General features: G+C 36.6%; 1 protein-coding gene across 1 annotated transcript in view; it reads left to right on the forward strand.

Moving 5' to 3' along the window:
• TAOK3 (TAO kinase 3) overlaps positions 1 to 16,101 on the forward strand; it is a 234,314-nt gene that overhangs the window by 97,693 nt on the left and 120,520 nt on the right. The window contains 2 exon segments of the mRNA XM_007490318.3: positions 2,373 to 2,524; positions 2,527 to 2,579. Of these exon segments, the coding sequence (XP_007490380.2) occupies positions 2,461 to 2,524; positions 2,527 to 2,579 (117 nt within the window). The 5' untranslated portion in view covers positions 2,373 to 2,460.

A 16,101-nucleotide genomic window follows, 5' to 3' on the forward strand; every position in this document is an offset into this window, starting at 1 on the left:
ACTCAAGATGACTCCATTGCACCCCTCTACTCAAGTATTAAGGGAAGTCCTGAGAAAAGATCTTGTCTTGCCCCAACGTCCTTTCCTGATATCTTTCTATATTATATGATCATATAGCTAATATGTATATATAAAACAACTAGGTGACATAGTGGATAAAGTTCCACACTAGCTGTGCCACTGGGCAAGTCACTTAACCCTTTTTGCCTCAGTTCCCTCATCTGTAAAATGAGCTGGAAAAGGAAATGGCCAACTGCTCCAGTATCTTTGCCAAGAAAACCTCAAATGGGGCCAGAAGGAGACAGACATGACTGAAAAACACCTGAAGAAGAACAACAAAACATTTATGCCACTTAAAGGTGTGCAAAGTGCTTTTGATTATATATGCTCTCTGTTGATTCTCACAACCACCCTGGGAAGTAAGTGTTATTATTTTAGTCCTCTCCATTTTATAGATGAGGAAACTGTGGTTGAAAGAGATTAAGTGACCTCCCCAGAATCAGAACCACACAGATCTAAATGTCCAAGGCAGGATTTAAACTCAGCTCTCCCCAACTCTAAGTCCTACTGGACGCCTCCAGTTGTTATCTTATCCGTTGTGCTACCTCATTCTTCTAGAACGTGTCGAGAAGGTGGAGTTGGGGTTTGATATTTATGAACCTCCCCCACTCATGGATGGACTTAGGATCAGGAAGTCCAAAATACGCCATTATTGGCCAATGGTCAAAATCCCAATTTGTTTAGTCAGTGACACAAAAGACATGTGTGGCTTTTGCATTTTATATATTTGCATCTTAAACCAATATGATGGGCAGTTTTGTTCTGTTGTTGTTTGTTTTTTAACTCGGAGAAAGTGATAGAAATGATCCGATCTGTTGAACGGGCAAGAAGCCAAGGCCCTCCATTAGGCATGTGTGACAAGTCTGATGTTAAATGCTTTGGGGTTGTTTATGGCAAATTATGTGAGAGGCCACATTTTGCATTTTTTCCTTTAAAAAACAGTGCAGTTAACAAAAGAAATATGTGCAAATAATCTGGTCAGTCAGCATTTGGAATATCAAAAAGTGATACCCTCTTATTAATAGAAACCTTGAGAACAGGATGTTTTTGCATAGCAACGAAACAACTTGCCTCTTTCAATTTACATTAACGTAACTTGAGAATTGCAGAAGTCACTTTCTGGCAAGTGATAAAGAGCTACTGAGTTACCTAAAATAAGAATATTAATTATCAGGATGCCTTTAGTTGACTAATAATTCAACTAAAGTAGTTTGGCTTTTTTTTAACTGTGCTGTGATTTCAAATGTACAATTGGTATCTTATTCAACGGATAGACAAGTGGTAGGAGGGAGGGAGGGAGAGAATCTGGAACTCAAATTTAAAGAGAAAAGGATGCTTAAAAAATAAATGAATAGAGACGGGAGGTCCTAGGTTCAAAATCTAGCCTCAGACCCTTCACAGCTGTGTGACCCTGGGCAAGTCACTTAACCTTCATTGCCTAAACCTTACCACTCTCCTGTCTTGGAGCCAATACACAGTATTGACTCCAAGATGGAAGGTGAGGGTTAAAAAAATAAAAATAAATAAATGAATAAATGAGAGTCCAAAAACCAAAAGACATCAAGGAAAAAAAAAAACTATGGGAGTTGTTGGGTTTTCTTTTTTTTCTTTCTTTAAAAAAACAAACAAACAACCCTTTACTTTGTCTTAGACTCAGTATTGATTATAAGGCAAAAAGGGCAGTAAGGCCTAGGGAATTGGGGTTAAGTAATTTGCCCAGGATTACACAGCTAGGAAGTGTCTGAGGTCAAATTTGAACCCAGCACCTTCTGTCTTTGGGTCTCTCTCTCTACCAAACCACCTAGCTGCCCCCCATATTATGGAAGTTTTGAACTGTGTTTCTCTATATAATTTTTAAACCATCTGGTTGGAAAAAAATACAGAGAGAGAGAGAGAGAGAAAGAGAGGGGGGGAAAGAGAGAGAGAAAGAGAGAGGGAGAGAGACAGAGAGAGAGAGAGAGAGAGAGAGAGAGAGAGAGAGAGAGAGAGAGAGAGAGAGAGAGAGGGAGAGAGAGAGAGAGAGAGAGAGAGAGAGAGAGAGAGAGAGAGAGAGAGAGAGAGAGAGAGAGAGAGAGAGAGAGAGAGAAGGAGAGAGAGAGAAGGAGAGATGAGGAGAGAGGGAGAGAGAGAGACAGACAGAGAGGGAGGGAGGGAGGGAAGGAGAGAGAGAGAGAGAGAGAGAGAGAGAGGAGAGAGAGAGAGAGAGAGAGAGAGAGAGAGAGAGAGAGAGGGAGAGAGGGAGGGAGAGAGGGAGAGAGGTGAGAGGGAGAGAGAGGGGAAATAACCTGTATATCAAATATGTTTCCCTCCAGGTTCTGAAGGTTCATCAAGAATTCCTTTGTCAATGAAGGGGAAAACTGCCTGGGATATTGACAAGCAGAGGTTGTAATACTCTTCACCATGCGCAAAGGGGTGCCAAAGGACCCAGAGATAGCAGACCTGTTCTATAAGGAAGATCCTGAAGACATTTTGTTGGTTTACATGAAATTGGACATGGAAGCTTTGGAGCAGTTTACTTTGTGAGTACCTTTGTAAAGATCCAGTTCATTTGATTCTCCAAAGTACCCGTAGTCTATCTCTACACCTTTACTAGGGTCTTCTTTGAGGATATTCTTTTGAAACTCAGCTTTTGTTTTTAATAGACACAACATTCCACCCAGTAATGGAGCATTTTTTAAAGTGTCTTCTTTGTGCCCGGCACTGTGCAAAGAGCTGGGGGAATACAAATTCAAAGGATAAAATCACCCCTGCCCTCAAGGAATTTACATTCTAATGGGAGAAAAAACAAGGACTTTTAAAAATACATACAGCACAAATATAAGGTGAACAAATATAAACATATACAAAGTAGTTAACTCTTGTTGTTGTTCAGTTGTTTAGTCATGTCCAGCTCTTAGATCCCATTTGAGGTTTTCTTGGCAAGGATACTGGAATGGTTTGCCATTTCTTTTTGCAGTGGATTAAGAGAAATCAAGGTTAAGTGACCTGCCCAGGGTCACACAGCAAATCATGTCTGGGGCAGATTTGAACTCCAGTCTTCCTGATGCCGGCCCAGCTCTAACCACTGAGAAACCTAGTGAACTCTGCGTAGGCTTTTTCTACTTTCACAATATCTCTGGTGTGCATCCTCTTCTCTCTACTCACATTCCAGCCACCCTAGAACAGGCCTTCATCATCACTCATTACTGTATTAATTTTCCGATTACTATCCCTGCTAAGTCTCTCCCCAGTTCAACCCATCTACTCCTTGGCTGCCCAGTTGATTATCCAGAGCTCAGCCAGCTTAGAGCACGTCACCCCTCTGGTCAATAAACTCCAACAGCTCCCTATTTCCGTAAGGGCATGTAAATATAAACTTATCAGTGTCAAGCACAAATGTCCTCTGCCGTTGAAAGATCTTTACCGCCGGACCCCTTCCCACCTTCTTAACCCTGTTAGTCCCCTCCTCACATGTTATGGTCCAGCTACACTGGTTCACTCCACTCAGAACAACACCCTCAGGTCATTTTCAGGCCTTCCTCAAGGCATCCACTGCCAAGCTCATAGTCTTCCTCTCTCCCTCAGTCTCCGCCCGCACACTCGGAGACTTCGGCATCGTCCGTCCCCACATCCTGGTGTCTTCTCAAAGGCCCGGCTTTCCCGTGGACCACCTTCCATGGCGGAGGCCTTCATCCCATCTCAGCCACACACAGGCATGGCAGGGTCCTTGATCTCCTTCTCAGCCACAGGGCCCTCACTCCCGTGATCTAGGACAGTGAGATCATTCCCTATGACTAAGCCTCCTTGGCTTTCCATTTCTCTCCCTGAACCCTTCCTAGACCCAAGCTCTGCCCACGCTGAAATCTCCAGCCATCCCAGCCCTCCCAGACTTCTCTGACGTCCCCTCCCTGCCTTTAAGATCAGGACCCCATAATTAACAATTCATTTTCAAGTCAGCCTCTACATTGACTCCCGTGGGATTCCACAGAATGGAACTGAAGGGCACACATTTTCTATCCATGTAAAACAATTAACCTGCCATAGAATTTGTCCTTAATCCCAGCAAGCCATTTTACTGCCATATTCAATTGGCTACAAGAAAGATTTAAGTGACCTCTTTGTAGGAAGAAGGTAGGAAGAAGCCGGAGCTACTCAAGCCCTAGGACTAGACAAACCACTCCAAGCAGGCCAACCACTAAGTGGGGCATCTTCCTGTATGTGGGACAGATGATTGCAGTGACTGCGAGGAAAAGGCATGACCAAGCAGCCTGGTAAGAAGAGATCTGAAACGAAGTGAGGGCTGCCTGGGCCACCCAACGGGCAGTGCAGTCCGTCGTTAATCACAGTTGTAGGGAAGTCTGGCCACTAGCGTATTCTTAGACGGTGTATTATTTTGACAGCAACATGTAAATGAACTGACTGTGCCCTTGGGAGGCATCTTCCCAGCTATGAACTTGAACTTGGCCAAGTATGGGCCCCTCTCAGACCGATCCAACTCGGCCCTTTAGACCACAGTGCTATAATCACTGTCCCCCTAGACCAAAGTGTGGGCACGCCTGGAAGCCAAAGAACTGGCTCACGAAGATCGACTGGAGTAAATCTTCCTCTATAGGAATTGTTTAGCTTAGGGATAGCTACAGGGAATAGAGCATCAAGCCTGGAATCAAGGGGTTTGGGGTTCAAATCTGACCCCAGACACCGCCCAGCTGGGTGACCCTGGGCAAGGCACTTAACTTTGATCACCTACCCTTGCCCTTTTGTCTTAGAGTTGTTACTAAGACAGAAAGAAGAGTTTTTTTAAAAAAGAGAAGAAAAAGAGGAATTCCTTAAAAATGAAATTCTCCAGGTGGTTGCCCCATTTGTAGATGACATCATGCTAGTTACATGCAGCCCCAAAATACTACCTAGCCTTCTTACTGATATCTAGGATGCCTCTATTAGAATACATCTGCTCCTCGAGGGCAGGGAATATTTTCTCTTGTGTTTTGATCTCCTTAAGATATAAGCCTAGTAGTGGTACTACTAGGTCAAAGACATTTTAGTAATTATGTGGGCAAAATTCTGAACTGCTTTCTAGAGTAGCTAGGTCAATCCAGAGCTTCATCAACGTCCTACTGTGCCTCTTTTCCTTTTTTGCTAACTTTACTAAATGTATGAGTATAAGGTAGGACCTTATAGTGGCTTTAATTTGAGTTTCTTTTTTTTTCTCTTTAAATTTTTTTTTGGTCATTTCCAAACATTATTCATTGGAAACAAAAATCATTTTCTTTTCTTCCCTACCCCCTCCCACCACCTCTCCCATAGCCCACGCCCAATTTCACTGGGTATCACATGAGTTTCTATAATTATTAATGATTTGGAGCATATTTTCATGTGATATGATTTCATATGATTTATTGACAGCTCAAATCAATCAGTAAATTTATTAACAGATTTCATGTGATTTATCAATAGTTGAGAAATATTAATATCCTTTGAGTATTTGTTATTGGGGAAATGATTGTTGTTTTTTATGAATTTGAATCAATTCCTTAAAATATCTTGGATATCAGACCTTTATCAGAGAAGTTTAATGTAAATTTTTCCCAGTTAATATTTTCATTTCTCATCTTAGCTGTAATGAATTTGTCTATGAAAAACCATTTTAATTTTGTGTAATTAATTGTCCATTTCATCTCCTGCAATCCTTTCTTCCTGGTTTGGTCACAATTTCTGAATGCCTTCTGGATTCCTTTGTAGTAAGAACATGAGTATTGTTATTGACATGGTTCAATACCCTTATTAGGATAGTACCCCATTGTTTTTTGGCAATAATCTTCCACTAAGATCAACAACAGGTAAATTAATTTTTACAGACAATATGAAAACTGCAATATGTTTACAATCGACTTCCCCACTTTTGCTACTACATCCTTATCAATAAGGAAAAAGAAAGAAAGCCACACAAGAACAAAGGCCATTTTGTATTCATCTCTGTTCCATGGGATACCATGGCCAAAGAGTTCGTGTTGCTGGAAATAGAATAGCAGATGGCTTTAAATTTGACTTAACCAAAGAGCCTACAATGATACTCAAAACAAGACTTCTTAATTTTTGATGTGTGTGTGTCACGGCCCCCTTTGGGTATCTAGTGAAGTTTATGGACTCTTCAGAATAATGATTGTAAATAAATAAAGTCAAACATAGTGGATTACAAAGGAAGCCAATTAGATTGAAATATAATTATTAATTTTTTTAACTTCCCAGGTTAGGAAACCCTAATCTACAGAAGGGGACATTATGTTACCCCAAACCGAAGCATAGGAGGTATTTATGTGAGAGAAGAAAGGAACACAATTAGGTGAAACATACACAATTTCTACTAGGCTGTTTATCATGGATTTGAGTCTTTAGTTGGTTCCGAAGATCCTCAAAGAGGGATTTTTCCTATTGGTCACAGAAACATTGGTATGTGTAGCACATCCCTTATCCCATCAATAAATGAATCCTATAACAGCCTTGGCAACTCACATCACAATCTCCTGGAAGATGTTAACAATGTGAAGAAAAATTAGATTCAGGCCAAAAGATGTGATGTTTTATAGCATTTCTTATGGACTGCTTATGGATTCCAGCCATCTGGATAAGCTATATAATGACCTGAATATAGCAATTGAAGCATTAAAATGTCAATACTACAGTCCTGCTCCTTGACTCTTTAGTCACATTCTGACGCCTTGGCAAAGCTGGATGCCAAGAAACCTACTTAGACTGATCAGCAGTCTGGCCCAGCTCCTAGACCATCATTCCGATGAGAGTAGATGTATAGAATCTAGAAGAAATTGATATTATTTAATGCAAGCAGATTCTTGTCAATAGAACTTTCTAGAAAACATTTGCACCATCTTCGAGAGGTAGACCTTCTCCATCAACCTATGGAAATAACTCAGTGGAACATTTCTGTGGGTTTGGGTTTACTTTTATAAACTGAGAGTTTAGCGCAAGATTAAAAGGTGAGTCATTTTGGTATTTGGGATGGAAAAAAAAAAACAGGACCAGGGCTGAGTGTCTTCATCTTAGATCCATTTAGATAAGTTTGTAAAAGCAGAGGCTTATAGTGCCACTTTGCTGTATTCGAAATACCTTCACTTACTCACAACATTCAAATAGCTACTTTTTTATTGTCCTAATTTAATTAATTGGTGCCTTTAACATCAAAAATGGTTCAGTTTTTAACATCTTTCTTACTTCAAACTTCATTTGACCTTGCCAGCCCCTTAAGTTGTCTCCCTACATATTTTCTCCCTTTTGCTGCCAATCTGTGGAGAATTAGATGGCCAAATGAATAGAATAATGGACCCAAAGTCAGGAAGGTATGAGTTCAAATCCCATCTCAGATACTCACTAAATGTCTGACTCTGAACAAACCCCTTAAGCTTTCCTAGCTTCTGTTTTCTCTCCTGGAAGATGGGGACAATAATAGCAGCTAATTCCTAAGGTTGTTGTGAGGTTCAAATAAGATGACATTTTTTTTTAAACCCTTACCTTCCATCTTGGAGTTAATACTGTGTACTGGCTCCAAGGCAGAAGAGTGGCAAGGGCTAGGCATTGGGGGTTAAGGGACTTGCCCAGGGTCACACAGCTGGGAAGTGTCTGATCCCAGATTTGAACCCAGGACCTCCCATCTCTAAGCCTGGCTCTCAATCCACTGAGCCACCCAGCTGCCCCTCTCAAATAAGATGATATTTTAATTTTTTTGCATTTATTTTGCAGCTCTTAACAAGCTGTATTATGCTACCTAGCTCTTATTATTTTAAAAGGAGTTTTACACTCATTGTTTTCACTTCCTTACCTTCCAGTCACTTCACAAACCCTTAAAAGCTGTCTTCCAACCTCATTACTCAACTGAAACTTCTCTCCCTAAGGTTACCGGTGATCTCTTAACTGCTAAATCCAATGCACATTGCTTGGTCTAATCCTCTTGAGCTGTCTGAATCTATGGACAATATTGATGACTCCTTCCTCCTGGAGTTTTCATTATATTGCTTTCTCTGTTTCTCTTACCTGAATAATCACTCTTCCTAAGGATCACCCATGTTCCACTCTCTTTGCATGGGTACCTTATTCTCTACTGGCATGTCCTTCCTCAGTTCGATTTTAGCAACTCCTATGAGTTCAATTACAGTTTTTATGCAGATGATTTCCCCAACCTACACATCCATCCCTCGTCCCTTTCTGGAGTTCCAGTGACGCCAACTTCCTCCTGGTCCACATACGCATTCTATCGTCATTTTCAACCCATCGTTTCCAAAATAGAAATCACTCCCTACAACCCTTTCATTCATTCTACATGCCAGCCAACTTGGTCTACAGTTGTTCTCCCTCATGGGGAGAACATTTTTCACTGAAAATTAGAACAGAATAAACAGAAAAAAACCAACTGATTGAGAAAACACAAAATATTAAAACAAAATCAAAAGACTTTTAAAAACAAAGAAAATTTTAGAAATGTGATGTGAAAAATAACTTACCTAAAAATAGGTTGAAGAGAATCTCAGGATGATTAGACTACCTGAAAATCATGACCCCTAAAAAAGCTTGGAAACCATACCAAAATTTCCCAGATCTCTTTGAACTATAGTGCAAAGTTAAAATGGGAAGAATTCACCAGACACCTCTGGAAGAAAAAAAACAAACAAACCCACAAACCCCAGGAACATTATAGCCAAAACCAAGAGCCTCCAGCTTAAAGAAAAAAAAAATATTGCAAACAGTCAAAAAAGAAATAGTTCAGGTACCAAAGAGCCACGGACAGGATCAAACAGAGCTTGAGAGGTGCCATAAGTAAGAAAAGGAGAAGTTTGAATATGATGTTCTGAAAGACAAAGGCTTTACAACCAAGAGCAATACAGCCATAGAATCAAAGTATTTTATATGGGGGAAGAAATGTATTTTTCATAAAATAGAGGGTTTATAAACATTCTTATTCTTGACTCCCCTTCCCCAAAAGTATTGAGTAGACACGTTGAAATGGAAATGGAGAAGACGAGAAATGGAGAGTTAAGTTTTATACAGGGATAAATTTTTTACATTCTAATCAGAAAAGATGCAATGTCTTCTTAGAATTCTAATACCTTCAAGTATCATAAAGAGCTATGAATGACAGAAAGGGCATGGATGAGGTTCTGTTCTGTTTTGATGGTCTTAGAGAAATTGGAAATGGGAAGGATAAGTTCATACTATGGAAGAAAAGAGGATAATACAAAAGAGGAAAATTATTACGTCATAGAATAGAAATGCATAAGATAGAGTTCAAATTTGGTGGTAGAGGTGAGGTTCAGAATCCCATGAGCCTCCCTTTCATCCAAACTGGATAAAGAAAGTTTGAACACAATATTACAGAGAGGGAAAGACAGACAGAGAAGGAGAGACAGAAAGAAACCAGAGAGAAAGAGAGATAGAGAGAGAATGAGTAGGTAGAAGAGACAGAGACAGAGACTGCAGCATAGAAATGCAATGAACTCTATCTAAAAAGAAGAAATAGGAAGTGGTGGAGTAGGAGAGGATAGGAGAGATAACAGAATAGTTATAGGCAATACATATTAGAGTAGGGTGTAGAAAGGGGAATTAAAAGGAAAAGAAGAAATTAAAAATCTGGCAACAAGAGCAAGGAAATTCAAACAACATGCTGGCTTACAAGAAATATACTTGAAACATAAAGAATCACAAAAAAATTCAAATAAGGAGTTTAAGCAATATATCTTTTACTTCTTCTGAACTCAAAAAAACAAGGATAACAATCATGATTTCAGATACAGCTATGGCAAATTTATAAATAATAAAATTACTTTACAGGGAAACTACCTTACATTTAAAGTCACAATCAATAATGAATCAATATCAATGTTTAATATATTTAATACCTATACACGAAGTACTTAAAAGTTAATCAGATTGCAGAGAGAAATAGGCATTAAGACTATGATATTAGAGAACTCAATGTACCCCTTTCAGACCTAAAAAAATATAACCAAAAGATAAACAAGAAAGAAGTCAGGGATTCCAATATAACTTTAGATAGAACAGAGACAATAGATTATACCTTTCACATTGTGGGGGTTACAGTGCACCATGATCTAGAAAACTCACATAAAATTTTCTGGCCCTCCCTCTATACCAGAGAAAAAGTCTGAATTTTTTTTCTTTTGTGGAATGTTTACAGTAACTGAAATAGTGTACGTTTATGGTATTAAAAGATAAAATATATTGATACTATACATATTTTATGCATTTCTGAATTTCCAAACTTTTTTTGTGTTGTTTCTGCAAAACTCCCCCTGAATTTGCATTTCTTATACTGACCCATGGTATATCAAAACCTGGATAGGGTAAATTGCAATGTGGAAAAGATACCTGTACTTCTAAGCTATTCATGATACTTTAAACAATAAGACAAAAAACAGAAATCAGGGGAATAAACAGAACCAGAGAGGAGACAAAACTATCACATTTTATAGATGACATGATTATCCAGACAAACCCTATAGAGTCTATTAAAAAATCAAATTGAAATAGTCCATAAATTCAGCAAAGTTGTAGGATCTGAAATTAATCCACAAAATCATCACTATTCCTATATCTTACAAACAAAAGTCAAATCAACAAACATTTATTAAGCACCTATTATGTGCCAGGCACTGTGCTTACAAAAAAGAGCCAAAAGACAGTCCCTGCTTTCAAGAAATTCCCAATCTAAACCCAGAAGGAAAAGATAGTGAAATTCCATTCAAAATAACTAAGAGGGTCTGTCTACCAAAATACTCCCAGGAGCTATATAAATCCAACCCCAAACACTTTTAATAGAAACAAAGACAGTACTAAAAAATTGGGAAATAATCATTGCCCATAGGTATTGCCAATATGATAAAAATGACAAAATTATCCAAAGTAATTTACTTACTTGGTGCTATACCAATCAAACTACCAAAACTTTATTTTTAGGCAGAATAAAATAATGTAACTCATCTGGAAGAAGAAAAGATCAAGAATTTTTAAAAGTAATAATGAAAAAATGAGGAGGATAGAGGACTAGCAATTTTAGATCTCAAACACCTACAGACTTCAAAATGATGGGTTCTGGTTAAAAAAAGAAAGGTTGGGGGGCAGCTGGGTAACTCAGTGGATTGAGAGCCAGGCCTAGAGACGGGAAGTCCTAGGTTCAAATCTGGCCTCAGACACTTCCCAGCTGTGTGACCCTGGGCAAGTCACTTGACCCCCATTGCCTAGCCCTTACCACTCTTCTGCCTTGGAGCCAATATTGACTCCAAGACAGAAGGTAAGGGTTAAAAAAAAAAAGGAAAGGTTGATAAGTAGATACAGACCATACAAAACAAATAAACACAGTAGCATAATGTTTGATGAACCCAAAGACCCTAGTACCTGAGGAAAGGAATCTTTGTTTTTTAATCTCCTGGGAAAATTAGAAAGTACTCCGGTAGAAATTAGGCATAGACCAATTCATGACATACCATAATAATTTCCAAAGGTATATATGACTGAGATTTAAAAATAAATAATAATCAATATAAAATAATATAATAATAAATAATAAAATAAAAATAAATTATCAAATTAGAGGAGCAAGAAAAAAGATTTTTTAATATATAGATATGGTATATTTCATGATAGAACAAGAAGCCGAGAGGGTCATGAAATAAAATGGACAATTTTTGACCAGGTGACAATTAAAGGTTTTACTCAAATAAAATCAATGTAGTTAAAATTGGAAGGGAAATAAATCTTTGGGGAAAAAATGGGAATTGAAAGGGAAAAATATCTATGAACAAGTTTCCCTGGTAAACATCTCATATTCCAAGATATAGATAAGGAATTAATTCAGATTTATCAGACTAAAAATCATTTCCCAATAGTTGGCCCCACCTGTTACCCATTGTATTGGCAAAGATGACAAGAAAGGAAAATGACAGTTAGATGAGCCACAGGAAAACAAGCACATTTGCGCATTCTTGGTATAATTGTGAATCGGTCTAACCATTCTGGTCAGCAATTTGGAACTATGCCTAAAACATCACTAAACTTATTCATCCTTTTAACTCAGCAAAATAACTATTACACAGAAATCCCCAAAGACACCAAAGGAAGAGAGAAAAGATCCTTGTGCATAGAAAGTATTTCTTGCAGTTCTTTTTGTAGCAAGAATAAACTGGAGACTAAGGGGATATCAATGTGTTGGGGAATGGCTAAATAAATCATGGTATATGGAATCTAATTGAGTCATAAGAAATAATGAAATCAACATTAGGACTTTTCCAGCCCCACCCCCAGTGGCTAGCATCCCCTGCTCCCCTTCCTCAAAAAATTCCTTTGTCTTTATTCTGTACATACACATATGTTTATGGATGTGATTTTATTTTTGTCTGTTTCCAAACACCCAGCAGAGGTCCAAACATTTAGCAGTTCTTTCAAAAAAAAATGCTAAGAAGTTGAGTCTTAGCCAAGACAAAGCTAAATTCTGAAGATATAAATAATATAATATTCACTACATAATATAAAATTCAATCCTATTTTAACAAATCCTAAATTAAAATAAATAATAAAAATAAACAAAGCTAAATTCTGAAGATATAAATAATATATTCACTAAATAATATAAAATTCAATCCTATTTTAATAAATCCTAAATTAAAATAAATAATAAAAATAAACAAAGCTAAATTCTGAAGATATAAATAACATGATATTCACTAAATACTATGAAATGCAATCCTATTTTAACAAATCCTAAATTAAAATAAATAATAAAAATAAACAAAGCTAAATTCTGAAGATATAAATATGATATGCACTAAATACTATGAAATGCAATCCTATTTTAACAAATCCTAAATTAAAATAAATAATAAAAATAAACAAAGCTAAATTCTGAAGATATAAATAATATATTCACTAAATAATATAAAATTCAATCCTATTTTAACAAATCCTAAATTAAAATAAATAATAAAAATAAACAAAGCTAAATTCTGAAGATATAAATATGATATTCACTAAATACTATGAAATGCAATCCTATTTTAACAAATCCTAAATTAAAATAAATAATAAAAATAAACAAAGCTAAATTCTGAAGATATAAATATGATATTCACTAAATACTATGAAATGCAATCCTATTTTAACAAATCCTAAATTAAAATAAATAATAAAAATAAACAAAGCTAAATTCTGAAGATATAAATATGATATTCACTAAATACTATGAAATGCAATCCTATTTTAACAAATCCTAAATTAAAATAAATAATAAAAATAAACAAAGCTAAATTCTGAAGATATAAATATGATATTCACTAAATACTATGAAATGCAATCCTATTTTAACAAATCCTAAATTAAAATAAATAATAAAAATAAACAAAGCTAAATTCTGAAGATATAAATATGATATTCACTAAATACTATGAAATGCAATCCTATTTTAACAAATCCTAAATTAAAATAAATAATAAAAATAAACAAAGCTAAATTCTGAAGATATAAATATGATATTCACTAAATACTATGAAATGCAATCCTATTTTAACAAATCCTAAATTAAAATAAATAATAAAAATAAACAAAGCTAAATTCTGAAGATATAAATATGATATTCACTAAATACTATGAAATGCAATCCTATTTTAACAAATCCTAAATTAAAATAAATAATAAAAATAAACAAAGCTAAATTCTGAAGATATAAATAACATGATATTCACTAAATAATATAAAATTCAATCCTATTTTAATAGATCCTAAATTATATAAAATAAATCCTTAATTAAAATAAATAAAATTTAAAAATAAATCCTAAATTTAAAAATAATTAAATGGAAGTGTCTATTCTGTTGGCTAGCTAAATTATCCCCATTTATATTTTATTTTCTTGAAAATACTCCATATTAAATGAGATAAAAATTATTTAAAATGGTGCCAGGCAGGACCGGAGTTTAAAGTCTTGCCTCAGACACTGACTAAATGTGTGTCATTGAGTAAATCACTTGATGTCATTCAGCCTCAGTTTCTTTATCTGTGAAATGGGGGGTAGGATTCAATGGTCTCTAAAGTCTCTTCCCCTCTAAATTGACCACATGCCATCCACAGATCTGACTCATATCAAAATGTTGTTCCCATCTGAGTTTAATGTGTTGATATATTAGGAAAAGAAGATATGAACCTGTGTGGATTTCTAAGTCCATATGTGGCCTATAAAGATCCTTATGGATGATCTTGTGGCCCTGTTTCTATTTGAGTTTGACATCACTGCTTCAAATCTATGATCCTATGACTTCTTCTTCCTCAATAAAATCGATTCAATTCATCCTGTAAGACCCCCAATATGATGTGATCTGCACCCAGGTCAGTGTTTCACACATTGTAGGAGCTCCATAACAGTTTGTGGAATTAGATTAAAATGTTTGAATTCCGTTTAGAGGCAAATGAAATATATTAAAGAATTTTTTGTGTGTTTTGTTTTTTTGTTGTTGTTTAAAGGCCTTAGCTATGGATTCCCTCAATATGGTTCTCTTAACATTTACCCTGAAAGTCTATCCACCCGTTTGCTTAGAAACTAGCAAAGCTCATCTTTCAGAGCAGGATTAAACAAAGAGCTCTACTTCCCGAGTCAAGCTAAATTCGGAGTTTGTTGGTTGGACTCTTGAGAGGTCAAATTATTATTTTTTTAATCCGAGTTGACTTAAGGAAGCATAAACTTAACTCTTAGTTAGACTCCTCTAAAGGATGAACTGGCAATTCTTTGAGGCTGGAGATAGACCCACCAGTAATGGATTTTCCAACGCTTTTTCCAGAATTTTATTTATCACTGCCACTGCCCCTCCCGTAGATGTCCAAGTGATTTTCCTACAGTCTCAGTAAACTGGATGGTTTTGTGGGCAGGTGAACTTGTCAAGTTCAATTAGTCACTCCTTTGTAAATATTATTCTTCGTTTGGATGGGCTGAAGTTCATCGTTGGGTTGGGGTTTTTTTTTCCACTTTTCCTACGCAAATCAGCATTGATTATAAATAGCTCTTAATAAGCTCTTTGCTAATAATGTGGTCTAATTACATTTGAGTGGACACATGTTTTTTCCTTTTTAGAAGTACTGATTTTTCAAGCTTCTAACCAGCCAGGATTCTACATAAAGCCTGGAACTTCCCTAAGCTTTTCTCTAGCTCTTTCTAATAGTTTTGTAGTGGGAACACACAAGGCAGACATGCCCTCTTCCACCTCCATTACTACCACTCTTGGATTAGGCCTTATTTTTTACTTTTCCTTATTGCTCTTATGTAGGCACAGACTTGAAGAGACATTTTTGAAAGTCAGTTATTGATAATGGGAAGGTTGTTTTGTATGTGTGTTTTTTGTTTGTTTTTTTTTAAGAAACCAGGTCCCTGAAATGCCATACTGAATGGAGGCTAGGTGGGATAGGTTTAGAGAATTGGAAATCTTGAGTTTAAATCTTATGTCATATATAAGCTGTGGGGTGACACTGGACAAGTCACTTAACCTAGGTTAATTAGGTTAAGTAAATATTGTTTACTTAATTACAAAAAGAGGAAGGTTGAACTTGATTGCCTCCTGGTTCTCCTCCTGTCTAACTGCACCTTCCCAGTTCTCCTTTGCTGGCTCTTCATCTAGGTCATGCCAACTAATTATGGACAAATTCTGAGTCCTTTCCTCTTGCCACTCTTCCTTGTTTCACTTGATGATCTCATCAGCTCCCAGATTTAATCTCTATGATGATGATTTTCAAATCTACCTGTCCTGCCCTGACCTTTCTGCTGACTTCCAGTCTCACATCTCCAACTGCCTATTGGACATCTTAAACACAGTTGTACAAAACTGAACCCACTATCTTTCCCCTGAAACCCTCTCCTCCACCCTCTTATTGTCAAGAAAACCACCAGCTTCCTTATCACCCAGGGGCTATCTTCAACTTTGCATGTTCTCTTATCCCTCCACATCCAATCTGTTGCCAAAACTTTTTCAATTCTGCCTTTGTGAAGGTATAAATTCCCCATTT

The sequence above is a fragment of the Monodelphis domestica genome, chromosome 3 (assembly GCF_027887165.1).
Source record: "Monodelphis domestica isolate mMonDom1 chromosome 3, mMonDom1.pri, whole genome shotgun sequence".
Taxonomy (NCBI): Eukaryota; Metazoa; Chordata; class Mammalia; order Didelphimorphia; family Didelphidae; genus Monodelphis; species Monodelphis domestica.